This window comes from Ylistrum balloti, unplaced genomic scaffold (genome assembly GCF_031769215.1).
Source record: "Ylistrum balloti isolate Yb309-2 unplaced genomic scaffold, AGI_CSIRO_Ybal_v1 Utg370078, whole genome shotgun sequence".
Taxonomy (NCBI): Eukaryota; Metazoa; Mollusca; class Bivalvia; order Pectinida; family Pectinidae; genus Ylistrum; species Ylistrum balloti.
Window position 1 is genome coordinate 135,099 of NW_026782116.1, and position 27,200 is coordinate 162,298.

Sequence of the window (27,200 nt, forward strand, 5' to 3'; positions counted from 1 at the left end):
CTCTCGCACCGACTGACTGACAGCGTCTAGTAGGTCTACTTTTGTTTTGATTGGATATGTGCCTCTGAGGTCGGTACAATTTACAAACTGACTTGATGGAACCGAAATTAAGATATTGTTGGAAAGATAAAAAAAACCTGTGTATTTATTACTATTTTAGTATTCCATTAAATTAATTTATGATTCTTACAGGGAAATCTTGATAGAAAAAGTTATGGAATATATTGATAGAACATATTTTGTTTTATCCAATTTACATCATTTGCTAGTGTGAAAAATATATATATCCTACTACTCTCAAACAGATACAATCATAACATTATCGATGTTTTCATGTTTACAAAGTTAATTGCATATACAATTAAATGCATACTTTATGATTGATAATAATATAATTGTCTTTGAAATTATAGCCATAGTAATGATCCCATTATAGTGAATCTACGTTTAGAGATTAGGTGAGATATCAGGAGCCATTTTGATTCTGGACGCGACGAAAGGTAATGTAATCACCACCGTGTGAAATTGTTTTTTTTTTCCCTCTCGACAATTTGCATGGGGTTGCGTACAATATATTAGCTATTTTGTTTTGTTTTCTTGCAGAAAAAAGTCATGTTTAGCAAGAGTAGCACTACGTTACTCGGGCGATTATCGTTACACGCAAAACAATCTAGCTTTCCGACTCGGTAATCAAACCGGTTTTATAAATGGTGCACGCTAAAAAAATCAGTATGGCCTATTTTTCTTCCGCATTCCCGAGGCACGTTAGCACTAAGGCACTTTTGGATACACTAAGTCTATGTACTGCACATAGCGTAAACATATATTTCCTTATGTTATTGTCGGCTCATGGAAGTTTAAAAAAAATATATCTCCTCTAAAATAAAAAATTAGTTTTGTTATTCACATTTGTTATTCTGTGATAGAAACGCATCCATCATGGATGCGGTGAATTCAACAGTGATTCCTGCAACGTACCCAGATTCATGGGTTCATTTAAAACCAGAACAAGTTTATTTGCCTCCCTGGTCTTTTCAGACCTTACAGTTGGCCTTTTCTAAACCATTCTAGTGTTTTGCCTTTTCTCCTCTTTAGCTTAGAAATTCAGTTGGGCTGCCATTACAAGTTATACTAATAACAGCCTTGTACTGTGAAGTGCTACCCAAAACAACCTGTTACAGTTCAGTTTAGTTATTTCATTTACTGAATATTTTTCTACTAACTTGCATATTTGTCACAGCATTTAAAGGTTGTAAACCAAGTATTTCCACCCATTTTCCTTGACAACTTTAATTTCCAGCAAATTTACAATGACTGTCATCATGCACAATCTCGCAAGAATTAGCTTTTTGATAGGTTTAGAACCACAAGTCTAATAATAATAAATAAGACCAGATGTTTTTGGAAGAAGAATGTTTAGTTCTGGTAAGCATTGTTTTACCACAGTTATCTGTCTTGTACTGACAAAAACTCTCTTTATGCTCATTTTTCACAGCTGCATATAAAATAATGTTGAATTGAATGTGATACTGCATGGTATTGCTTGCTCAAAGTCTGTTATTAATAATTAAGACATCAGCCTTGGTCAACCGAAGCCTGACATAGTCTGAAAAGTCATGAATGCCTTACTTTTTCAATCTTATGATTAGTGCTTGAATGGTTAGTAAAAATGCCAACTGGATAATCAGCTCTTACTAAATGAATCTTAATTGGTTAATTTTGCTGTACATGTCACTGATAGTGGTCATCAGATAATTGAAATGCCATCATCAACACTTAGGAGGTACCAACCAAACCAAGACCCATGTTCTGGCTCTAATTTTGGGGAGCACAGCAACAGCATGGTAGCATGGTATAGATGTTCATTCACTGTCAAGAAAATGGCTGTTGTATTGGACACTGAAGCATGTATGTATATTGCTACAATGTTGTAGCTTTGACAGCACTAAAATTTTATATACAATAAGCACAAAATTTGCCTTTATCTGGTTTTCACCAACAGGTAATAGAGTAGGCCTTAGGCCTATTGTGAAAGAAGGACATGAAGACAGGTAATAGGTTCAGGTTACCAAAGGAAATGTCACATAACGTTTGTCGGAAGTTATGATTCTTGATATTGGAGGTTTGAAGTGGAAACGGATACAGATCTAAAAGGAAGTAGTCCCAGTACCAGATTAATAGATTGTCAAGCTTCTTCACAGATCCTGCCAAACACAGTATTTGGAAAATTTGCGCAGCATTACCTGGCAAAAGTTCTTGTCTGATCCTATATTCACAAAAGCTCAAAGGAAAGTCTTAAAAATATCTGATGAAATTTGATTGACTGGAGTTATTTTCACTATTTGACAAGATAACCTATTTTCTATTAGATGTTAGTATTAATGTCATCATGTTGTATTTCTTCTGTGAAATCCTACTCCTCCTGTAGGAATGAATGGATATTGCCAACTTTGGTCTGAAGCAGTCTTGTTTTTTTATAATCAGGGGGTCTCAATGCCCAGGGGTAGCAAGGAAAGGACCCATGATATGGGAAATAGAGCAAATTCTTTAAAACCCTTTTTAAGTAGGAAGGGCAAGATTTTGTCTCACTTTGTCTGAAGCATGGTTGGCTGATCCCTCGGGTCAGTAGGAGGATTTGGGCCAAATATGAAAGTAAATATGTTCTGTTATGTATGCTTGGATATTTAGAATTCTTTTTCCTTTAGTTTTGATCAAGCAATTAGCCAAGCAAAGTCCAGTTAGTGATACAGGTCCTATGGGCCTCTTGTTTAGTAAGACCGGTTTTGCATCCATATTGGTCTGCTAAAGTTGTGTATGTATTATTAAAAAAGAATGACAGAAGAGAAGTTATTGCAAATTTGCTTCGTGAAAAATCATATGTACAGTGTAGTTACAGTGCCCACTTTGTTATTTATCTCTGATATAATCCCCATAATATTGATCTGTAGCATGAATACAGCATCAAAAGTGAATGACAAATTTCAAAATGAGACAGTCTTGTTTGTTAAGCATTCTGCATTGACAACAGCAATAAAGACTGCAAACATATTTCTGTTGTTTTATTTGACACATTGTTTTCTTACATCTTAAACTTTATTCAGTATACTTATTTTATAAGTCCCCAGATACCTAACATCTATATGTAGGTCAAGTTAAAATCAAGCATAATGAAGTGGTACTTTAGTTGCATTATTAATAAGGCAAGCGACATTAAATTACATTGGTCACATATTTCTATAAATCATGAATTCACACCTGTGTCATATTACCTTAAAATATAAAAAAAAAAGCAGTTCTTTACAATGTACAAATTCTCTTTACAACAAATAAACATGATGGTTGATTGATCAACTTTGCTTTACAAGAACACAGGCAGTTTCTTCATTTCTATGGCAATTGTTTTACTGTTTGAAATCTTGCTGTCTACCATACGAACTTCCTATCCTTATCCTCTGATTATCTTAACACCATTTGGAAATGCTTCACTTTCTAGCTAATGTGGTAACTCTTTGTTTTGCTGCTGCTTCATATGGAACATCATTGTGTACAATCACTACTTTTTCAATACATGTATAGTTACATTTTATTGCTGGTTGGCAATTAAACAAAAGGTAGAATGTGCTTTAGCATTTAATGTGAAGGCATTTAGATTTAAGTACTGTACATGCATTTGTTTATCCTTATAGATGTAAATATATATTCATAGTCAAATATTGGGGAGGCAGTATATATATATCTGATTTATACTTCTGTAAAACTATCCCACATAAGTGCCTACATGGTCATTTATTTTCTGCCTACAAAACTGTGAACATGCCCATATAGGACATTGACACACATAGAAGGTGAATCTATTGTGGAAAGGAATTAATTTTTTGATAAAAGCTTACATAATCATTTACTCTTCTGGTTACTGAAGGAAAATTGTGTTAATAGAAACTTTATAACTATCAATTCAGGAAAAATACTGATACAGATGTATATATTATGAGTAAGCAGGAGGTCGTCTTTATATGATGTGTCTTGTAGATGTACTTGGACATTCAAACAAAACAATATCATGCATTCTGTTAATTAATGTCAGGTAAAAGTTAATGAGACACTTAATAAATCTTTCAGAAAAAAATATAAATTACTTTAGAGGGAAAAACAAAATGTTTCTATTATTAAATAATTTTGGTATAATGAATTCTGCTGTTATGTATTCAGTAGGTGTTGATTTGTTACATGTTTTTAAGTAAGGCACCTGTCTCATGTGTAACATTGTATAATATATGTTACAGGCCAGTGTACAATGTATTCAGTATAAGTTGTCCAATGCAGTCATTTCTATTTTACCGAGCTTGCGCAGTGCTGTATATATGGGACATTCATTGTATACAAGTGTTTGCAATATGGAAGGAAGTAACCTTTGAACATAGGTTTAAAGTGAAGACCATCAATGAATTTTTTCTATTTGGCTGATTTATTTTGGGAAAATAACCAAATGCGTGCAATAAATTTACCTATTGCATTACCTGCAATGCGATTTGGAATATGTATACCAACCCAAGTACTTCTTCCACCTGGATTTACTATGGGGACTAACAAAATTGTGGTGCATACTTTTTTTCCTTTGATGATGGTTTTTGTGACATTGTGTTACATTATTTTATTTCAAATAAGTTGTTTTATAAGTATTCTTGTTTTTTTTCTCACAGACACTCAACGTTCAGATGAATCGGAATCAAAGAAATCATTCCAACTTTCGTGGGAATCGTGGTGGCGACAGGGATGGAGGGATTGATTTTAATAGACAAGGGCTGCTTGGAGAACCACCAGGGATAGGGGGAATGAATAGTCCTCCAATGACAGGTGGACTAGGCCTATTGGGGAGTGCTCCAGGACAGGGAATGCCAGCAGGGAATCTCTCTGGGCCATTAGGAGCAGGAATGAACCAAAATATGTTTGGTGGAATGGGAGGAATGGGGCCACAGATGGGGTTGGGTCAAGGAGGAATGGGACACCAACACCAGGGAAGAGGAGGAATGGGACAGACACACAACCAAACTGACATGAACCGTGGCGGCCAAGGCGGTATGAACAATGGGGGAGGTAACCAGGGTATGATGGGTATGCAGCAACAGATGGCAGCAGCAGCAATGAGGGACTCACAGCTCCAACTGGTCAGTAATCTCATACAGCAACAAGGAGGCATGTCCTCATCATTGATGGGTAGTCCTAACCAGGGTGGAGTTATGTCTGGGGGCCATGGCATGGGAAGTGGAGCTGGCTTGATGGGCATGGGTGGTATAGGCATCAACGAGATAGATCGGAACTCAGAACGAAGAAACAGTGGTGGAAACAGTATCCCATCACTGTTTGACATCAACACCAAAAAGACAGGACTGCTTGGAAAAAGAGGAAACAACAACAGTAGAGATCGTGAGAGTCGCTTTTCTAACAACCAGAATAGTAACAAACGGATGAGACAGAACAGTCAGGGGGTAAGTTACATTTATACTAACTGCTCTATTTACAACAGGAGCATACACAGAACTTGTAGAAGTTTTTTCATCATACCAAACAGCTAGATTTACATAAATATGTTATATTACACTCAAACACTGTTCACATCGTAAAAAGTGAAGGGGTATATATTATAAACTTTAACTACATTGTACACTGCAAACTGTTGTTGCTAAATCTGAAGTGTACAGAGAAAGAATAAGAAATCTTGTGTTAAAATTCTTTGCACGTTTCTGATTTAAAGGATATATGAAGTTGTGGTAATTGGCATTTAATAGCTGTCTTGTCATTTTACATATATTAGGTAATAGAGCTGGTGATTGCATAAATCATCATGATTCAAGAAAAAATTGATTAAAATATTTCTGTTGTTAACTGGTTTATGATAAGGAGTGTTTTCATAAATATTCCAATTCACCTACAGATATTAGTTTGTACAGTTGTAGTAATTGAAGAAGACAGTGACATTGAAATGGTGCTATATTTTAATAAAAAGACACTTGGATGATACAATATACTTTTCATCACCGTTATATTCAACTATTAAAAAGACTGAACTTTCTATGATAATGACATCCTTCAGAATAATATCTGCATGAAAATCATATCACATTACAAGAAATTTTCCTGCAAATTTTGGACTGGGGTCCTATGCATTGGGAAGTTTATATGTGGTAAAATGTGAAATTTGATTACAAATAATCAGCACTTCGTTTTGAGTTTTTAAATAAGTTTAAGATATTTTCTGGTTCAAAATTAGATGAGGCATAAAACTTCAATTAATTTTTAGGTGTCTTTGGAAGATCCTGTTATGGGAAAAAATCTGAAGAAAAAAAATAGTGTAATCTTCATTTCATTGAAAATCTAGATTTTCAAGTTTTGATAGCTAAATTCTCTGGGAGAAGTTATTTAAATTTTCTCTTCCATCACTTTTAATATTGCATTTACCAAATACATATACTTCAAGTTGTTTAAACATCATGATTGCAAGTTTGCAAGTAAAGGGAATATTAACTCTTTTTTTCTTCTGAAAACATCAAAACAGCAACTGAAATATATTTGGTACGTGTACCAGCTGAACTGCATGATTTTACTGTTTAAGATGTGGATTCTTTCATTTATATCTCTTGGCATCATTGTAACTTTGTATTGAAGTCAAATCTACTGTGTATAATTTACTACAGTTATACATGTAGGCCTGGTACTTTTGGAGATTACATTCAACAGAACATCATGTCAATCATATCAGAAAATATGCACACTATCATATTTGGAAGGAATTACACTTGTCAAAAATTTAGTGGCCAGCATGAAGTCGTTGGTGTCTCAGCTATCAGAGGATTATGGTCATGGGATGTTTTATATCTTAAGACAAAGGAATAACAGATCGTTTCCTATTTCATGTTTGAGGTACCTATTATCTTTCAGAAATTTAAAGGTTTTTCATCTACATTTAATTCATTAGCTCAGTTAAAAACAATGCACACATGCTGGGGAAGTTTCATTTCTGCTTTGATGTAAGTAGTATCTTCAAAGCATTTATTTTTAGATTGCATGAAACATTCCCAAGTTGCTGTGTTTATTTCTTCTCTGATATAGCTCTGTGCAAACTGTCATATTCTGGTCAGCTTTGGATTATATTTTATTTACAGAGAAGATCTCTTTTTGAAGGACAACAGATGTTTACAACAGTTCATCCATAAAACTGACACCTCGGGAGACATTTTAAAACATCCTCTGATTGGTGTTTTATGTGCTTTGTTAAATCATTATTGATTACTCATTAACTGCTGTTTTTCAACAGTTTAATTCTTAATCGAAATTGAATTTTATCTGATGACAAATGTGTGTAATTAATTTGTGTCTGTCCTACATTCTAGCTATCACCATTATGAATAGAGAACAAAGTGCACATATTCGTTCCCAGTACACCACTGTCAAATGATTTCTATTTACCTCCCAGCAGTTTAAAATCTTCAGTACTGAACTGTCTGTTGATGATTAAATTTCATTCCCTAACAGATTTTCTCCCTTTGGTCCTGGTCCCTATTTCCCAACCTTCTGTGTATCTTTGTTCAGATCATTTTCCCAGTAAATGGGTATTTTTTGATGTCATGGTGAATCCAGAATTTATTTCGTGTACTTCATAGATGTGCTGTGTTTTCACATTGTTTGTCTGTAATATTTTGTTCATTTACTCATTCATCTGTCGTTTACTCACTCATTTGTTCATTCATCATTCACTCATCTGTCATTAATTCCAATCACTCATTGTGTATATCAGCTATTGTTCATGCCTGTGACAGTTCAATTGATCGGATCCTAAACTTTGGGCCCCCTGTCTTGTCCCCCTTTCAGCTATCCCCTCGAGGCTATCACCAAAACCGTCAAGGTCATCAATATCGTCAGAGTCGCTGGAGCGATCGCAGCCCCACCCGAGCTGGCGGTGTCCGCCCGAGAGAGCGAGATTTCCGACGTCCGTCAAGCAGGGACTCAAAATACTCTGACCGTTCCCCGAACTCCCGCACTTCGCGGGACAGGCGGGAATCAGGTACTGTAGTTCTGCTGCTTTTCTCATTTTGCAGTTGCCTCCCCTTTACTGCTTACACATCTTTGTACTTACTATACATCTTCATACATTTGTTATACAGTGTAGCTTTGTCTTTGTTTTTGTTTTTATTCTTGAAAATATGAAAGCTGTACATCAAACCCTTTGTCATCATTCAGCTATACATTTAGTACAGATTTTATTTCAGAAATCTGATGTTTTGTGGAATACCCATTTCTGGAATAACAAATTTGAGTGAGGTAGTATAAAACATAATATGTTCTAAAGAGGTCTTTTAAGGTCATACTTTACAGAGATGTTTTCATTGTATTTCACCTCTTTGATGCATTTGTCATTAAGAGAGTGTGTTCACTACAGCAATCCCAAGGTTTCCATAAGTGATCTGTATTATCATAATGTTTATACAGGGTGCACCTGTTCTAATTAACTGGATCAAAGCACATTTCACCATCTAATGCCATGCTGGTGCCGGCTGTTTATTTTCTTTATAATATATACACACTAATACAAATCTGTTGGTCCACTATATCATTGAATCACAGGATTGGATGAGGGGCCTTGCTTGAAAAAATGTTCCACTTTACTCCCGAGTATTTCTGATATTCTGTCTTTGTCCTTAAGGAAAGTTGTATTTGCAGGTCTTTCAATACCTTTGAAAAAAGATCAACATGCAGCAGTATGAGAACATCCTCAGTTAAAACAACATCTTCTAAAAGTCTGGTATCCATATGAAATGTCAGAATGGTTTGGATCTTACCTGCTCTGGATTACATTACACTACTTTACTGTAAGGTGCAATCATTGTCCATCAGAAATATGCTTCCATTACACATATCTGTAAATACATTGATTGATGCAGCACAATGTTTGAAATGTTTGAGTTTGTTTAGAGGTGTTTAATGCTCTTGTCTGGAATTTTAACAAATCTTCTTTTCTAATAAAACCTTAATTTATTTGTCTAGTCCATGCAATAGAAAACATGTTATATTCTATTAAATAAAGGATTCTTGGAGTTTCTTTTCAATTGAAGCTATAGCTGTTTGTGGTGTAGATGTGTATATTTCACTTGTCATTTCCCTTCTCTGTCTTCAGTCTACTCTTCTGTTTGTCTCTTTATTCTCTTAAATCTGTATTTCCAAAATGTGCATACACTGGTGGTTGGCTGCATCGAACTGGATACTACTTTCGTATCAAGTTTATGTACATTTCAAAATTTCTTTCAGAAATACAATTGCAATATATTGGTTTGTATTGACTCAAGAGATGTATGTATATACACTTACATATTTATTATGCCAGCATCTGCAGCAAATGTACCCGGTAGACTGTATATGGTCAAGCATTTCATTATACTTGCTTTCCTTAAAGATTTTCACATCTGATATTGCAAATACGTCATATTTAAATTGTGAATTAGATTTAAATGTACTAAAAGATATTCATTTTGTCATTTTTAAAAAAAGTGCTGTCATTATTTTTAGTCATACCGCCATACCTTTACAGTATCTGATACTTTTAGGTCTCCATGTATTGGTTAGACCTACATGATAGCCCCAGTACCTACTAGTTCTACATGATAGACCCAGTACCTACTAGTTCTACATGATAGACCCAGTACCTACTAGTTCTACATGATAGACCCAGTACCTACTAGTTCTGCATGATAGCTCCAGTACCTACTAGTTCTACATGATAGACCCAGTACCTACTAGTTCTACATGATAGGCCCAGTACCTACTAGTTCTACATGATAGACTCAGTACCAACTATTCCTACATGATAGACCCAGTTCCTACTAGTCCTACAAGATAAACTCAGTACCTACTAGTTCTACATGATAGCTCCAATACCTACTAGTTCTACATGATAGCTCCAGTACCTACTAGTTCTACATGATAGACCCAGTACCTACTAGTTCTACATGATAGACCCAGTACCTACTAGTTCTACATGATAGCTCCAGTACCTACTAGTTCTACATGATAGACCCAGTACCTACTAATTCTACATGATAGGCCCAGTACCTACTAGTTCTACATGATAGACTCAGTACCAACTATTCCTACATGATAGACCCAGTTCCTACTAGTCCTACAAGATAAACTCAGTACCTACTAGTTCTACATGATAGCCCCAGTACCTACTAGTTCTACATGATAGACCCAGTACCTACTAGTTCTACATGATAGACCCAGTACCTACTAGTCCTACATGATAGACCCAGTTCCTACTAGTTCTACATGATAGACCCAGTACCTACTAGTTCTACATTATAGCTCCAGCACCTACTAGTTCTACATGATAGCTCCAGCACCTACTAGTTCTACATGCTAGACCCAGTACCTACTAGTTCTACATGATAGCTCTAGTACCTACTAGTCCTACATGATAGACCCAGTACCTACTAGTTCTACATGATAGACCCAGTACCTTCTAGTTCTACATGATAGACCCAGTACCTACTAGTCCTACATGATAGCTCCAGCACCTACTAGTTCTACATGATAGACCCAGTACCTACTAGTTCTACATGATAGCTCCAGTACCTACTAGTTCTACATGATAGACCCAGTACCTACTAGTCCTACATGATAGCCCCAGTACCTACTAGTTCTACATGATAGCCCCAGTACCTACTAGTCCTACATGATGGATCTACTTGTCCACTTTTGCATGAAATGATCTCGGTATTTCCTTTTTCTTTAATGACAAAGTAACAATGTTTTATTTAGAAATTATCCTAAAAATACCTTCAGATACTAGAGTACAACCCTCCTCCACAACATCCTAATATCTCTCTATTCTCTATAATAAGACCCAGGAAATGGCAGTCTTAATACAGATCCCTGTTCTTTCCGTGCATGTACCAGAGAGTTATAGTAAAACATGTTTATAAACGAACCTTTGGGGACCAAGAGAATCAGTTTGTTATATACATAATTCATTATACACTTAACCAATAACCAATTTAGGAAAAATATTGCAGGATGTTATCAGAAAATATGGAAAAACAAAAATTAACAGAAGACAAAATTTTATTTGTTCAATTAACAGCTGTACTTTTCCCAACATACAGAACGACACATAGTTTTACAAGTATGTCTCATTTGAAAAGTTGCAACCATGGCCAGCCATTAATAAATTCAAAGATATTCTCTCCAAGTCGTTTTTTGAATTTATCAAATTTTACCAATAAAATATACAGAGATAACAAAAATGTTTTATTTCTTTTTTTCTACAAACCATTGATATAGAGTCTTATCAACAGTTTCGTATGAAGCACTCCGTTGTTTTTTCCTGCTTGGCAATGAATTTAGGGCACAGTACTTTTTCAGAATTTCAGTGCGATTTTTCAAAATTGTACTGAGTGTTGATGCCAGGATTTCAAACTTGCCTGCAATTTCCCATTGTAGTGGTCCTATTGTCAACTTTGTTGATAATTTAATACTTAGTTTCAAGAGTAATAGTCTTTCTCTTATGAGGTGGTGATGACAAAGCCATTTCAAAACTAACAACAACTTAAATAGTACTGGCTGTTTTATTATTCGATAAAAAGAGTTCAGTAACTCATAAAATCTAAAATGCAATAGAACACCTGAGGTATGTAAAACTACAATTCACTATATTTATAATTACCTTTCCTGCGTTTGGCACTTATTTGGACATGGGTATCAAAATTTGTGTACATGCATGTAAGATCTGCACCATTATTGGAAGGTCACTGTGGCATGACGACTTCCGAGGGCCACTTCATGATATAGTCACTAATTAGCATTGATATTTACCCGAGAGGATTTAGAAGATGCCTTGTAAGAGACCTTTATTTTCTTTGTGAAATCCATTATATTTGAAATTTACATACAAATGATAAGGCACTTTTCGGGAATGAACAAGGCTACGTTATAGCAATAAATTTGCTATAAGTGTGTTCGTTATAAACATGTTTTATTGTAAGTTTATTCATGCTCTTTCAACTTGTAGATCAATCATGCATGGAGGAATGTTCTATACCAATTTCTCTTTTGGAAAAAAATCTGCACAAGGAATGTAGGTTAAGAAAAAACGACTTCAAACTTTACTTGTAGAGTTTAATAAAATAAACAAGTATTTCAACCTGTAATCATTGGTTGTAAACACACAACTGGTCAGCATTCCCACTGGTCAGTCCTATTGGTGCCATGAACTAAGGAAGGTTGCACATACTTTCTAAGTATATATGAGAAGAATCTGTCACATTGCTAGACAGAGTGTGCCTAGTTTGGTATACTAAAGTAAGATAACAGCTGAAATATGCACAGTATCATTACTGTATTGTGTGACTTTTATAGGATCATCGAGAAAGGAGGAGTCTGAGGAGTATGATCCCGCTCAGCCAACAGAAGAGGATGACGAGCTTGAAGTTCCAGTATGTAATACTATATTTACTTTAGATGAGATATCCTTTTGAAAAGTATTAGTACTAGACCTATTTCTGGTAATTTCCTCTCAGAACTAGTAACTTCATGGCAGTGTTAAAAGGTTTTTCTTACATAATTGGCCTGTTAACATACCCTAGATAGTTTTTCACTGTCACAGTGAAATGACTGTCTGTTTGATTTTGTCCTCCACACTTTCCCTTGAAAACTTATCAAAATGAAAGTCTCTGAATCATGTGATGAAAACTATCTTAGATTTGTTTCATTTCATGAGGAAATATAAAAACTGATCTCAAAGTTTTAATTTTTTCTTTCCAAGGCCCACAAAAATAAAATCTTCTAAGACTCCTTTCATAAAATCTTGTATCAAATAAAAAAACTTATTCAAGAGCCTATATTATTTACTATATAGGAAACTGCATCAACAGCTTGTCTTAGTTTAGTACACTTAATTGCTAACCTCTGATTTATATATAATTGGCCTGGCTATTGAGATTTTAGAACATTTGTATATAGATATAATGGTATTATACTCTTGTGATGTTAATTTGTTTTCCTTTTGTACTGTAATTTGATGACACCAGTATGTGTTGTATAGCCACTGGAGAGTGACCCAGAGGATGTCCTGATACCTGAGGTAACCGTTCAGCTGGACCATGATGACAAACAGTCCAAAGAGGAAGATGTGGATGAATCTATGGAAGAGGACACCAAGTCTCCAGGATTAGCAGAGGGTGGTGACTCCAGCCTTACTATCACACTCAGCGGGTCGGGACGCTCTGTAAATGATACCAACACAGAGGTATTTAATGCAAACAAAAAAAACTAAAAGTTTAGTGAATATTTTTGCTTAAAATTTATGTACAATTGAATGGAGGCAAACAATGGTAACTTAAACATAATTTGACGTTGTAGAAGACTGATGATACCACTCCAACGAAAAAATCCAGTTACTACTGCCATGCCTGTGGAGTAGAATGTCGTACAGAGGAGGTATGTACCGAAATTGTATGGCCAATTACATGTTACTAAAATTTGACCAAATGTGCTTTGAAAACGGTGCGACTGTTTACTGTAATTTATAATATCAGATTGCATATTTTAAATAATTAAGCAAATAAAAGATAAAGAAATCACTGTCCTCAATGGAAAAACAAAGCAAACTACTTTTAATTTGGCTTCATATGATTTCATTAAAAAAAACCTGAGTCAGTTTGGCATATCAGAAAGTTTTAGTCAATGACATGAGATATGAAGGTATTTTCATGGTACTGCCTGTAACCAGGAAGTAGGCCTGTCAGTTTCTTATGGTAGAAATCTCATCTAAGAGAAAGAAAATAGGTAAAGAATTAAGGAAATTTTCTTTTTTCATAGCATTTTGGATTAGAAAGATTTGCATGTGCATCCAATGTCGCAATTTCAAAAATATATTTTTTGGATTCAAAGAAGAGATCTGTCAAGCAAGATTCAGAAGTATTACAGCAGTAATCTGGATACCTTTCTTACTGTTTATGATAATGATTTTCATCTTCATTATTATTGTCTTGTTTTGAAATTTTCATATGCTGTTTTGATAATTTTTTTGTGTACATCATATCATCATGAATTCATATATGTGATTTGATGACAGAATCAATAAACAACCAATTCTGTTGCTTGATCTATCGATGCTCTGAATTCTTCTACCTGGTAAACCAAACCACTGCTCTTAAAAGTGAATGAAAAGAATTAAGACCTGGTGAAATTGATCACAATATGTATGACAGCTTTCAGTGCTCTGCAAGTGTTCATCAGTGATCTTTTGTATTACAGGGGTTTGCCAAACATATGAATGGAAAGAAGCACAAGGTGAGGATGGAAAGTCTACTTACTTTGCATCAGGAGAAGTCAAAGCAGTTTGAGGCACGAATCAAAGCTGAGGAGCACCTGCGAAAGATTGAGGGGAAGCCTAGGTAGGAAGCCATAGATAAGTCTTTCTCTATAGAAATATGGTATCCAGCTGGAATTGTCAAAAGTCTCATGCTAAACAAAAAATGTGCAGATAACTGTTTACATCATAATGTAATTAATAGCATGATAATGACATTTAAATATTCCTGTTATCGTGTAATGTTTGTCTTGTTCTAGGAATGAAAGACGCAGCAGTGGTGGAGATGGTGGCCGGTATCAGCACTTTTCTGGGCGATACTCCAGAGAGGTGAGGGTGGTAATATTACTCGATTGCATAGTGAAGGTTTCAGGAGATTGAAAAGTATATGATTTCTGTTTTGTAAATTATTGTTGTAAAATCACCTGTCTTATATTCTTGGCGATATTCTTCGTTAAAACTTAGCTACTCACTAATAGAATTGTTGTGTAGTTTCCAGGACTTTTTTAGTTGCCAAATTAAGTCATAGAAATTTGATTTAAATACATTTTTAAAGTAACAAAATTTGCTATTAAAACAAAGGTATACAATGGATTCTTTTTATGGTGGAATCTAAGGTTTCAGTGCATTTGCTGTTTTCCAAAGTATGCTGTTGTGATACTAAATGACCAATATTTGATTTTCATTTATTGTAGGTGACAGTGATAATGTTAGTCACTAAAGCATAAACATTCTACTAGTTGTTTAATATAAGCAGGTTTCAATAGACAATGCCAAATGAAAATCAAATATTTTCTATGGTAAAGAATTGTTATTGTGCCAGAATCTTTAGGTAGAGCTAAGGGTAGTAAGTAGAACCAGTCTGCTGCAATTGGCTGTCATTTTATCCTGAAGATAAATTACGTACAGTTGAAACTCATCTCGAAACCCCTTGAGTCTAAATTCTGTTTGAGTTGAAATAATTTCCAAGTCCTGATTCTTTGCCTTTCATTATCATTACAATTTTAGTGTGGATGCTTCGAATTCCATTTAGTCAAAATTTAGTTTGAGTTCAGTGATTTTTCGGTCCCTTCAAAAGCAAGGGAAAAGTCATTTGTTGTCTCGAAATTAATTTTTGTGAAAACATCAGCATTACTTCTAAAGAAATCAGTCCATACATACACCGTCAATGTGTGTTACATATGACTAGTTACAGTGTATCAGTCCATCGTACATACAACACTTGGTCTCTGATAATGAATTACTAGTTTAATTATCCAATTAAAAGTTGGCTTCTTAATGTCACCATCCTGTAATAGTGACTTCCTTGTAACTTAAACAAGTAGCATGTTTACACAAGACATGACAACAGCTATCATGGTTGCATGTATCTTTAGGAATGATAAAAACAAAACGATAAAACCAGTACAAACTTTGTGACAAATCTGATCCCCATAATTTCCAAGAGAAACTGGTTTTGGTGTGTGTTTACTAAAGGACTGTGATCAGGTACTTTACTAGATTTAGTGCTCAGACAATGCAGTGCTGGAAGAATTTTTTCATTGATACAATCTATATATGTACATGATTTGTTATGTCTTGACAAGTGCTTGTATACTGTAATCTATAACTGGTAAAAACTTTCCAGTGCTGCCTTTTTCATTTTTATTCATTCATAGTAAAGTCATGTCAATATGATCTATAGCTTCATAGATGATTTCTAGTAGCCTAACAGATTTTTAGGGAGTGTACACGTGTGTGGGTCAAATGAAGTGAGTACAAATGAAGTTAAATTGTGTTGTTATTACTTTTTTTGTTATTTGGATGAGTAAACAATGAAAAGTAAAAAAGCAGAAATATATTTTTTTCTGTTTATATACTGCCATTTCAAATAACAGATTGAAATAATCTATTTTTTAGCACGATGTACTGTGCTCTCATAGCCCTACTTTGTTCAGCCATTATCAACATGAGGACAATAATATCATCAACCTTAATTTGGCACTTTGTTTGAGTCAAAATATTTTGCACTGTCCCTTAAATTTCGAGATAACGAGTTTCAACTGTATATGAAAGTAGAGCGAACAGGTAGGGGAAGAAAAATGTGGAAAGGGATGCCATGTTATTTTAATGTAAGATTTGCCATTCATTTAATCATGTTTTTCTGTTATTTCTATGGAGTTGTTTATAATGGGAAAACAGTTGTATCCATGGTGATTTAAATTGGGAAATTTACTGGAGATCAGAAGCTATGGTATTATTTCATTCGGGGCTTTCTCAAAATGACAAAACCCCATGGATCTCGATGTGCCTGTTGAGTTCATTTATACTTTTATATTATCTAAACTTATTCTCAAGCTATAACTGTATCTTAAGTGTTTTCTTCTCATATTTCATCTTGAAGCTCTATGCTTTCAAATTTTGATTTCCATTTATGAAATACACTATATTTGTATACTGTTATATTACTGTTTCCTGCTTTTCATGTATTTCCACCTTTGAAATCTTTCCTTCTGAATTGTCTTTTCCATTTAATACTACATACTTCATATACTGTAATTCAAGTATTTCTATACATGCCAGCAGTATTTTTCTACTTCAACTTTTCTCTCTGTCTCTGAAGAACTTTGGTAACACTCCACCTTCTGGTCACTTCCGACACCCAGGACCCACCCACATGACCCATTCAGGTCAACGACGTGGCAACCAAGGAAGCTCGGGTGGGGCGTGGTTAAGAAAGGTACCACCAAAGATGTCTTACTGCTGCATCTTTTATCTGCTTATTGCTGCAACACTTACTCACAGCTTGATTTGCTTTTGCTCTGTTTCTGTTTTGTTTTTGGCCATGACAACTTTTAACATCTAGCTGGAGACTAGGGTTTACTACTTGTTTTACTATTTGTTTATCACAATGGTTATTTCAACACAATTTTTTCGGATTTTTTTTATTTATTCTGACATTGCGTATAATTGTTATCATAGATTGTTTATTTGGTGTCTGCCAACAGTTTATAGGTTAAAGGTTGGTTCAATTTTCCAATCTTCTTACACATTGTCAGAACAATTTTGTGAATTGTTATGAAATATTTGAGTATTCTGTATTTAACTTACAAAATTTTGTTGAATGTCTTTAAGTAGATTTCTTTAGACTTGTTTGATTGTTCACTTCTAGTAGTAGTTGTTTAACCAGGCATTGATGTTTTCTTTCTAAAGTTTGTGAAGTTTTGATCTAACACCATTACATTGTTACTTACCGGTATTCTTCATGAGTGGAGCCAATAACTGATATCAGAATATTGTTTGACCTATGTAATTATAAACATGACTCCTGTATATACAGTCATCACCAGTTACTCCACAAGTTTTGATTTATAACATTCTAACTGGTAATCTGATCATTTCTTTGGTTGTGATAAGAAGTGGCCTGGATATTAGTCTTAAGTGGATTTTTCTGAAATTCTTTGTTGTGTGATCTGTATAAGACTACTAGCACACATCACCTCTGTATCTGTTTGTCACAGGAATAGGAACAACAACGTATCATCTTTGACATTATAATAGTGATTCAGGTACTGTTGGTATAAAGCTGTATGATAATTAGGGTTTGTATTACTTGTGTTAAGGTATATTTATTTGTGAAACATAGTTCTATTGTTTGCACCCAAGTTATTGATGGATGTATACTTGGTCTTATGTATCACCTGACTGGACGATTCTTGTGTTTTGACAGACGTCTCGATTTGACTTATGGCCCAGATGTAATGTTTGTAGCCAAATGTTCAAGTCCCCTGAGAAATTTATCAGACATCTCAAAACACCACATCACTTGGAGGTGCGTTAGATTTTCTCAGACTTTTTAATGATCTTAACCCTGATACAGGTTTTATATTAGTCATCCAAAAACTATTAGCAAAGAATCAGCTTTATACTTTGAAACTTTATTGTTTGGTGGAATAGTCAATGTTTGTTCTTTATTTTGAAAAACTTTCTCTTAGGGAATGTACCAGGTAGAGTAGGAAGCCATGTTCTTAAAATGTATTAACCTGATGTGTTTGCCAGTGTGTATAATACCTTTTAGTGAAATAAAGTTTTTTCTGTGGTGGGTATATCATTCACTTGACTCTAAATGCATTTGACAATATGTGGCATGGCTACTGTTCCCATATTCATACATGTACTCTATCTTATAAGAATATGAGACAGCCACCCAGTTTTGTTATTCTCTGTACTCAAATATATTGGGTCGTAGATTCAAGCTTTTTCTGTTTGATTCACTCTAATTTGAAACTCCACGCTTTCCCTTGGTGATGGATTTTAAAACAAACTTACGGATGTATATATATAATTAGAAAAAGATATTGATGAATTACGTGAGCATCAGAACATCTGGTTATTAGATTGCTCACCAGGCAGCCTTATAGATACACGATACTTGTTCTTTGATACTAACAAGGCACAATATTTTTCTCCAGGAACACATTTTCTTTTCCCTATGTATATAGAAACCTCGGACATCTGATAACTGATATACAGTTGCAAAAATACAACCTCCACTCTTTTATTTTGTTAGAATCTTCGTGATCGTGCAAGGAAGTCAAGTCGAGAAGAAGATGAGGACAACGGTTTCCCAGATTTTGGTGACATGGTCACTGTTGATACTATTGGATTTGAAGATGATTATTTATCACAGGTACAAGATTTGTGTAATTGTTTTCATTTGAATAACTTCAGGAGCTTATAGTAAGGAAATGTTATATCATATAATCTATGGTGTCATTGAAATGTAAATGATCCTGTAACAATTTGAAATAAGAAAACAAAATCAGAGGGCAGAATGTATTCATTTCTAAATACAAATCGATACCAATCATAGTTTTACATCCTGGTGTCTGAATATAATTCTCAGAAAAATTATCTCTATATATAGTCTGTATGATTTTTAGAGGGCGACATTTTCTGTATGCATATGAGAGGTTATATAAATATTTTCCTTTACAGGATGATGAACAGGATGTGTCGGACCGAAACCAGGCAGAGTGCTCAGATAAGGATGACAAATTGGATATTGCTCATACAAAACAAGTCTATGACCCAGAGACAGCTGTTGGTATGTAAAGTGATTTCTTCCCCTCCAGTTGTGACACATGCTTGAGATCGAGATATTGCTTAAACATACCTGTGATTGAGGTTATGCATTTGGAAAAAGAAATTGTAAATGGTACGAAAAACTTATGGAAAGTGGAGTAAAAACAATTATTTCTTGAAAATTCAGTTACCACTGTTTTGGAAATAGTCATATCCTACACTTACAAGGTTATGTTTGTAGTTTTGCAGTTGTGAAGTTTAATGTTAAATGCAGGTTATATTCAAAAAGAAAATGTTCAGATTTGTGTGATCGGAAGATATTAGGTATAATAGATAATACCTATTACAATTTACTGAACTGCTTACAGGTCAGAAGTACATAATACCAGTCTCTGGATTCTTCTGTAAACTCTGTCATCGATTCTATAACAGTGAATCAGCTGCCAAAATTAGCCATTGCCAATCAGAGTCACACTTTAACAATTACCAGGTAACTATTGTTTGGCAAGATCCCAGTTACATCTGTGTGCTAGATAAATGAAAATCACAATACATTTCATGTCCACTTTAACAGTTTCCGATAACTAAGATAAGATTCCATGTACATGTATGTTGGATAAAGGAAAATTAAAATACCCATTGTGACACTTACAACAGTTTTCTGGTAACTATATATACAAGTCCAGATGTACAGAAAACAAATATATTATGCAGTGTCGCTATAAAACAGTTTCCAGCTCATCTTTGTCATTGCTATTCCAGATTCCCAATTTACAAATATTTCATGATTTGAACAAAGGAAAAAAAGAGATATAGTGATAAAAAATGCATACTGCACAGAACACTGACATGAAAATTAGGTGTAACTGATCACAACATTGATGTATATGATCGATCATTCCCTTGATTAGAATTATCTGAGATCTGTTATAATGGATGAGATAAAGATGATGAAAATTAGATGAAATTGCACTGTAACAAATCATATGTACACTTACACTTTGGATATTTTTTCTCTGCAGAAAGCTGTGTTAAATAAAGCACTCAATAAAAACAGGAAAATTCTAACAAAGGATCAGGCAAAACAAAAATCAAAGGAATCTGGAGAAAATCCTGATGACCCATCAGAAAACCAAGAAAGCAGCCAAGCAGAATGTAGACAGGAAACGAATGATACACAAGATAGTTGTAAAGAGGAATTGGGCACAGCAAAAACCACACAGAGTAATGGTGATATCAATACTGATGTGATAGGCCAGTCATGTGGCTCTGTTATGAAGACAGAAGCCAACAATACATCAGAAATAGATCCGGATACAGAGGTAAAATTATTGGAGCATTCAAGTGAAGCAGGAAGTCCTGATGTGCCAGATGAAGATGGCTTACTTGAGGAGGAAATGGAGGAGGGAGTGGAAGAGGAAATTGAGACAGAGGAGCCAAAATCAGAACCTGTCATTACTAAAGTCGATCAAAAAGGAAGGGGTGGAGGTCGGGGTCGGACAAGGCGAGGCAGACGAGGAAAAAACTGATGGTCGGGGCAGTTTTAAATTCGATTGCAAATTAAGAATTTTGAAAGTCAGATATCCAGATATATGTGTAAGAATCTAAAACTAAAATGTGGATGTGATCTGTTGAAAGACCATAAGAAAGTTTTTGATACTATCATTATTACATCTGGGTTTATGATCGATTAAATCTTTCATTGGGGGATTACTTTTTGATATTAAGTACTGTAACTTTTTGTTATGGTGTTTGTTAAGACTTACGGCAGCCATGATAATGACCTGGAGTGATAGGGTATCACTGATGTGGTAAGAATTCCTTTGGTATAATGTATTTATATTATACTACATATTTCTGTAATGTAGCAGTACATTATATATATATGATTAATCCCAAGATAAAATTGCTACTGAACACTCAATGTTACAAGGTTGGTGTATGGAAATCTGATGGTGATTGGTTGCACAAAATATTTTATAAATGATTTTCACTGTGAAATGGAGGAAAATATCCATGGTTTGTAATATGTTTTGACCACCAGGTTTTGTTAAAGTCTTGATATTTTTGGTACTTTTAACTGTAACTTGCCCTGTAAATTTACTTGTAGTTGTTGTGGAAACTTTTCTGGAGAATTATCTTTTTTTAAGTGTAATTTTCTTTAAAATTTTCATTGAATTGTAGATGGCACAAGTACTTGTTCTGTGTATTAAAAAATAAATGATCAGAATAATGGACCAAAGGTGCCATAGATTGGAGAAAGCTTCATTACAAAAATACTGCCAATTTACATATCCATAAATGTGTAATTTTTTGTTCTTGCCATTTTGAAAATATTGCCACCATTATATATGTTGTATAATTTTGATATCTCAGCCAATAAACAATGCCCTGTATTTGTATTTGAATTGTATATTTTTATCATGAAATGAAATTATGTTCATGTTATGTTACAAATGAGATTGACCTAGCAGAAGGCATATAATTGCATCATCTTTTTCAGATCTTTTAACTTCTAATTTTTGTCCGAATCTTTCAAAAATCTTGTCTAAAATCTTCAGATAATCTTGGTGGACATCAAGTGGTTAGTTTTGTTATGAGTGTTTATCTAATCATTATCATTACCGGTGAATCAAGTGGGAAAAAGTGATTCTCAAGAGTTGATTTGATGTACATTTGTATTTCAACAATTGTCCCCATAATGTCTGTTTAAAAACTCCATTTAAAAGATATAGCTAGCTATTTCTTTAATATGTGTAGTACAATATTTTTCTGTCCTAACTTCAAAATGCATTTAAAGTATGTATATCTTTTCCTTAAAGTAGTTACAACAGGTCACATTTTAAATGATTTCTGTGTTTATACTTATTTTACTTGGTTAACAGTTAATTATGTTTTTAAAGCATGTTGTGATTATGATTTGATTTAGAATGGTTTTACAATTGGTGTAATTCAGTAGATAGTGGAAGTAATTACTCTTCAAGAGAGCGTATCCACTCTAAGCTTAAACAATGTATAAAATGGATTGATGTTATTGTATCACTTGAAGATTTGATTTTGAAAGTTTTATTGTTGATGGTTATAGTCAATGTTTGTATTTATTTGGTGGAATTTTTTAGTTAGATTAGTTTACAGTCTAGACTGTCTTGTGTCAAACACGGGGTCCTGAAAGACGGTCTGGGATTTTTGACGGGGTGGTCATGATGGTAATAGATCCATATATAATGAAGATGACTAACATATATGCTATCTTTTAAATGATATTTTTTTAAAATACATGTATCAAGAAGAAATAAAAATACACATTTTTTCATCATTACCATTAAAATAAGTTAAATGAGGTATGTAGAACTACCTAAACTGGATAACTTTCTCTGCTCATTGTTCCATATATAATGTTGTTTCGAGCCTTGAAGCTTTGGAGCCATCTTTTAAAACTTGAAAATCATCATTTTGCAAACTTTGGTGGTCCTGTCAAATTAATACTTCTTTAGTTGGCTTCATGAACCCAAGCTAGTGTTAATTCATTTACGTCCTCATTACCGGTGTTATGACGGCAGCATTTTGAATTTCCTGGAACATTGTTCTCATAGTCACTGAGCAACTCTTAACTTCCTCTTATGAAGATTTTGCACTTGAGCCTAACTGACACTTAACTGTTCTGCGATTTTGTATACGACAACAACCCGATCCAGCTATTTAATAGTGTCAGTTCTCTGTCACAGTTAATATCACTTTTTTTTTTCTTCTTGTCCGCCATGTTTGTTCACTCATTTCTTCAGGTGATTAAATCTCGAGATATTAAATTCTTGTCATGGCCTCACTTATGCAATTAAATTTTATTTACTCAATTGTTGATAAAAAATTATTGAAATAGGAAGCTCAAGTAATGTGCAGAAGTTACAATACCTGTTTTTCATTAAGTCTGACATCTGTTAGTAGTATAAATAGTTTAAAAGCTTGAGGAGTATGGTACTTTGACTGTCAGTTTGATAGGTGTGGGAACTGAGATTATCACAGATTGTATTGCTTACAGTGTGGTGTGTCCATGAGGGATGAGAATCGGGGAAGGTGTCAAAGTCGCTTAAGACCTGGACTGTAAAAACATGACTGGGAGTTACTGAATACAGACTGACTGAATAGCAAACAGCATTTGGAGGTGGAAGGTATGGTCGAATAAGGGATGGAGTCGTTTAATACAGGGGTCACTCAGGCAGTCTAGACTGTAGTTGTGATTTATTTGCTTGGGAGAATCAAATTATAATAACTGCAGAGTCATTAATTAGATGTGAGCACATTTGTCTGTTCTACATGATACTTGTGATAGCATTATTGTGTATTTAATGTACATGACCCTAAATCAAACATTAATTTATGTATTGTCATTAGTGCTGTTTTTATACATATAGAAACCATACTTTGAGTGTTACTGTTTTCTATATGTTCCATCTTACCTTTACACCTTGCTTTATATTCCATGTCACAAACATTGTCCTTATATATATTTGTGTGTATATTGACAACTTTACTTGTGTGGTGAATTTGATATGTGTGATGGTTTCAGAAACAATGAAACTTGCCAAGAGTAGGTCATGGAATTGTTGTATTAGCCAACATTGACTACCTGTTTGAAGGTTACAAATGTACCCAAAGATTCCATTTTACTAATGATGCATGTGTAGAAGTATATTTTAGAGAATTTTTTTTCTCACTTCACTTGCAATACTCAAAAGTTCTTGCAGTATTCAATTTAATTTTGAAGTTTTAATTGAGTAGAACTCGAGAAAGATTACATTACATTTTATAGAGGTGTGGACGCATACAAAATATAGACACTGGTTGAACAGTAAAAGGATACTGTTGTATAGACTTTGTTTCTTTTTTGTATTACTGTAAATGTTAAAGCAGCATCACGATAAAATGATTTTTATTTACAAAACTTTTTATGATTACATTGCATTATTCCATATTGTTATATAGAGTTTATAGCCCTAAGAACAAAGTCAGCGGTTTTTGCTGAAATATGCCCATAAAGATTTTAATAAATAAATATAAAACGAAAATCTCTCACTGTTGATCAACACACGCAAAGAGCATGTCACCTGTAAACAAAGTCTACCTGTATGAATAAGCCACGGTAGAAAGAGGTTGCAGTATCAGCCCCTCAGTGAAAGAAGGTTAAAGTGTTAATCCTGATTTTCACTAGGGAAGCAACATCTCCGACATGAATTATTTGGGCATGTTTTTAATTAGAAAAACAGAGGTTTATATACTGTCTCAGTACTGTCATGGTCATTTGTCTCCACCATCATGTGTTCACGTTTTCAGATGAATTGCCTTGCTTTCAAAAATTCACATATCAGATTAGTTTTCCCAATAAGATTAGTGATCAAGCTAGACATAGAAAATCAAGTGTGAATATTGAGATAGAATAGAAATGGAAGTGTATAAAACAGGTACAATCAATAAAAAAGGGTGAAAAAAAGTTTTTTTTACCGTGATGGTGCTTTAACCATTTCTGATAGTTTGATTATTCATGAGACATGTCTGTTATTGCTGCCTCAAATTTAAATGTGTGGATTACCTAGATGACTACTTGATACATTGTTGGTATGTACAGAGTTCAACAATCATTGTCTAGTGCATAGTAAGACTCCTTCTCTGTCCATTTGTCTGCCCATCAACCTATAGCTAATGCTGCACAGTATAACCGAAGAAAAAAGATGGTTTTTGATATAAATCACTTTTTATACTGATGACACAATCTGTATTACAATGTATTTGTTCATGATCTAAAAAAAAAAGCTTATGACACAATTGAGGAAATGAAGGATACTAGCACTTGTAGTGTGTGGAATGAGGGAATTACTCTCTGCACTACTTTGTCAGTCTGAAACCTTGTAATTGAAGGCTTTAAGTATAATGTATAAGTATAAAACAGCCTAAAGTCCTCTAGGTGGAAGTTCAATAATGTCAGAAAACACTCCTGTCCTGTAAAATCAAAGTCCTGCAGGTGGGGGCTCAGTACTTTCAGTAAAATACTGTCTAAAGGCCTGTAGCTGAAGGTTCAGAAATGACAGTAAAACACAGTCTGAAGGCATATAGTTGATGGCTCAGTACTGTCAATAAAACACTTTCTGAAGGCCTATTGATGAAGGCTCAGTGCTATTAATAAAACACATTTTGAAGGCATATAGGTGAAGGTTAAGTCTTGTCAGTTTAAACAATGTGAAGGCCTGTAAGTGAGGACTTCGTAATGTTAGTAAAACAATCTGAAGGCCTATAGGTGAGGACTCGGTGTACTTTTGAAGGCTTATAAGTGAGGGCTTCATATTGTCATTCAAGCACATTCCGAAGGATTACAGAAAACACAATTTGCCTGAATGCCTATATATGAAGGCTCAGTACTTAAAGTAAAAGATCAAATGTGTTTGTTGTTCATTTGTGAAATGTCAGTCAGAAGTCCTACAGATCAGCAGTATTCAACAAACTTTATACATTGGTCCAGTCCCATATGTTGCTAAGTGAATTTCTCCTTACAGTGTGAATCTGCATTGTTTTTTTCCCTGAATGCGAGTCTTTTCTGAAAAGCTTTAGAATACTGTGAAAAGAATTTTCAATAATATATAAAAATTGTAAAAGAAAATAATAATGTTTCATCAAATTACTTATCAAATGATATTATTCAAAAGAAATCCAGAATGATTGTTTGTAGATCATGATCATATTCAGGACATTGTCACAGCACATAGTAAAAACATGCTCTTGGTGGAGTGTTGTCATCAATGGTTTCAGTTGGTAATAAGAGACCAACAGAAACTGTATCATTATATATATTTTTTCCCTATTTAATAGGATAGAATTACCTCTAATCAAGTGAAATCAATATATGAAGTAAATATATTGCGAGTTTTGAGCATAGAAAAGCAGAAAAAGGTTGTAATATTTAATTCATAGATCCAGTATATTGCATATTGATAACCAGAAATATTATTGTGAAGTTCTACATTTTCATAGTGTTCAAATTCCATAGTGTTCAAATTCCAAAAACAGCATTTGGTGTGTGCTTGATTTCGTAGATAGGTATCATATTACTAAAGAAATCCACTAATCCTAAATTCATGTCAAGTTTATGACTTCCTGGATTAAGGGTATACCCACGAAATTGATGGAAATCAAACAGAAATTAATGATATCACAGTGAAACAATGTTGGCATAAAAGTGGGGAGGTAACATTATTGTAATAGTATCACATTGTTTAATGTTGACAGGAGTATAGATATGACACAATAGTTCCATGTTCAAGATATACAAATATTCATTCTGATTACAAATGGATGGTCCAAAAAAGCATTTCATATTTGGAAAATAAATCTGTTATTTTCAATAAAGATATAATTATTTGTTTTATTTATGGTGGTTCTTAGATTTGTACATTCTCTTAATTGCAGCTACTAGTAGTTCACCTGCTCTTCATCCTGATGTCAGCAGTTGGTAGCCTGTTTAAATTGCCCTTCATATGTGGTCAGAAGACCCTGAAGATGATGTTTATGAACACAAACTTTGGTTTTTTACTCTCAAATAAGAAAACAAGTATTATTATTATAGAGTTGCAAAGTCATATATAATTTGAACAAAATTAAATACCAGCATATACTTCTTTGACACTGCCCTTCTTAAGTATGATGATATGTTTTGGACAATTACTTTAAAACTGGGTAAAACTAATTTCAAAAGTTGATTATTGCAAATTTTAATTTGATTATTTGTCATAAT

At 34.1% G+C, this 27,200-nt stretch overlaps 1 protein-coding gene across 2 annotated transcripts; it reads left to right on the top strand.

The window, feature by feature from the left end:
- The first annotated feature begins 466 nt into the window (after positions 1 to 466).
- LOC132549780 (uncharacterized) lies at positions 467 to 26,827 on the top strand. Of its 2 annotated transcripts, XM_060213744.1 has the most exons (13): positions 467 to 500; positions 4,701 to 5,486; positions 7,867 to 8,059; positions 12,406 to 12,482; positions 13,091 to 13,294; positions 13,408 to 13,485; positions 14,305 to 14,444; positions 14,620 to 14,689; positions 16,962 to 17,078; positions 18,909 to 19,028; positions 19,337 to 19,445; positions 19,792 to 19,913; positions 20,446 to 26,827. In XM_060213744.1, exons 2-13 carry the CDS (start codon positions 4,716 to 4,718, stop codon positions 20,950 to 20,952), a joined length of 2,508 nt encoding a protein of 835 aa, XP_060069727.1. In that variant the 5' UTR covers positions 467 to 500; positions 4,701 to 4,715; the 3' UTR covers positions 20,953 to 26,827. The 2 variants fall into 2 exon arrangements, with proteins under 2 accessions (XP_060069727.1, XP_060069726.1); XM_060213743.1 differs by lacking the exon at positions 16,962 to 17,078.
- Positions 26,828 to 27,200: the final 373 nt, after the last annotated feature.

Coding starts and splice junctions, on each gene's coding strand:
- LOC132549780 (XM_060213744.1), top strand. CDS start 4,716: ATGAATCGGAATCAAAGAAATCATTCCAACTTTCGTGGGAATCGTGGT. Junction 19,029..19,336: donor AAGATGATTATTTATCACAG/GTACAAGATTTG, acceptor TTTCCTTTACAG/GATGATGAACAGGATGTGTC. Junction 19,914..20,445: donor CACACTTTAACAATTACCAG/GTAACTATTGTT, acceptor TTTTCTCTGCAG/AAAGCTGTGTTAAATAAAGC.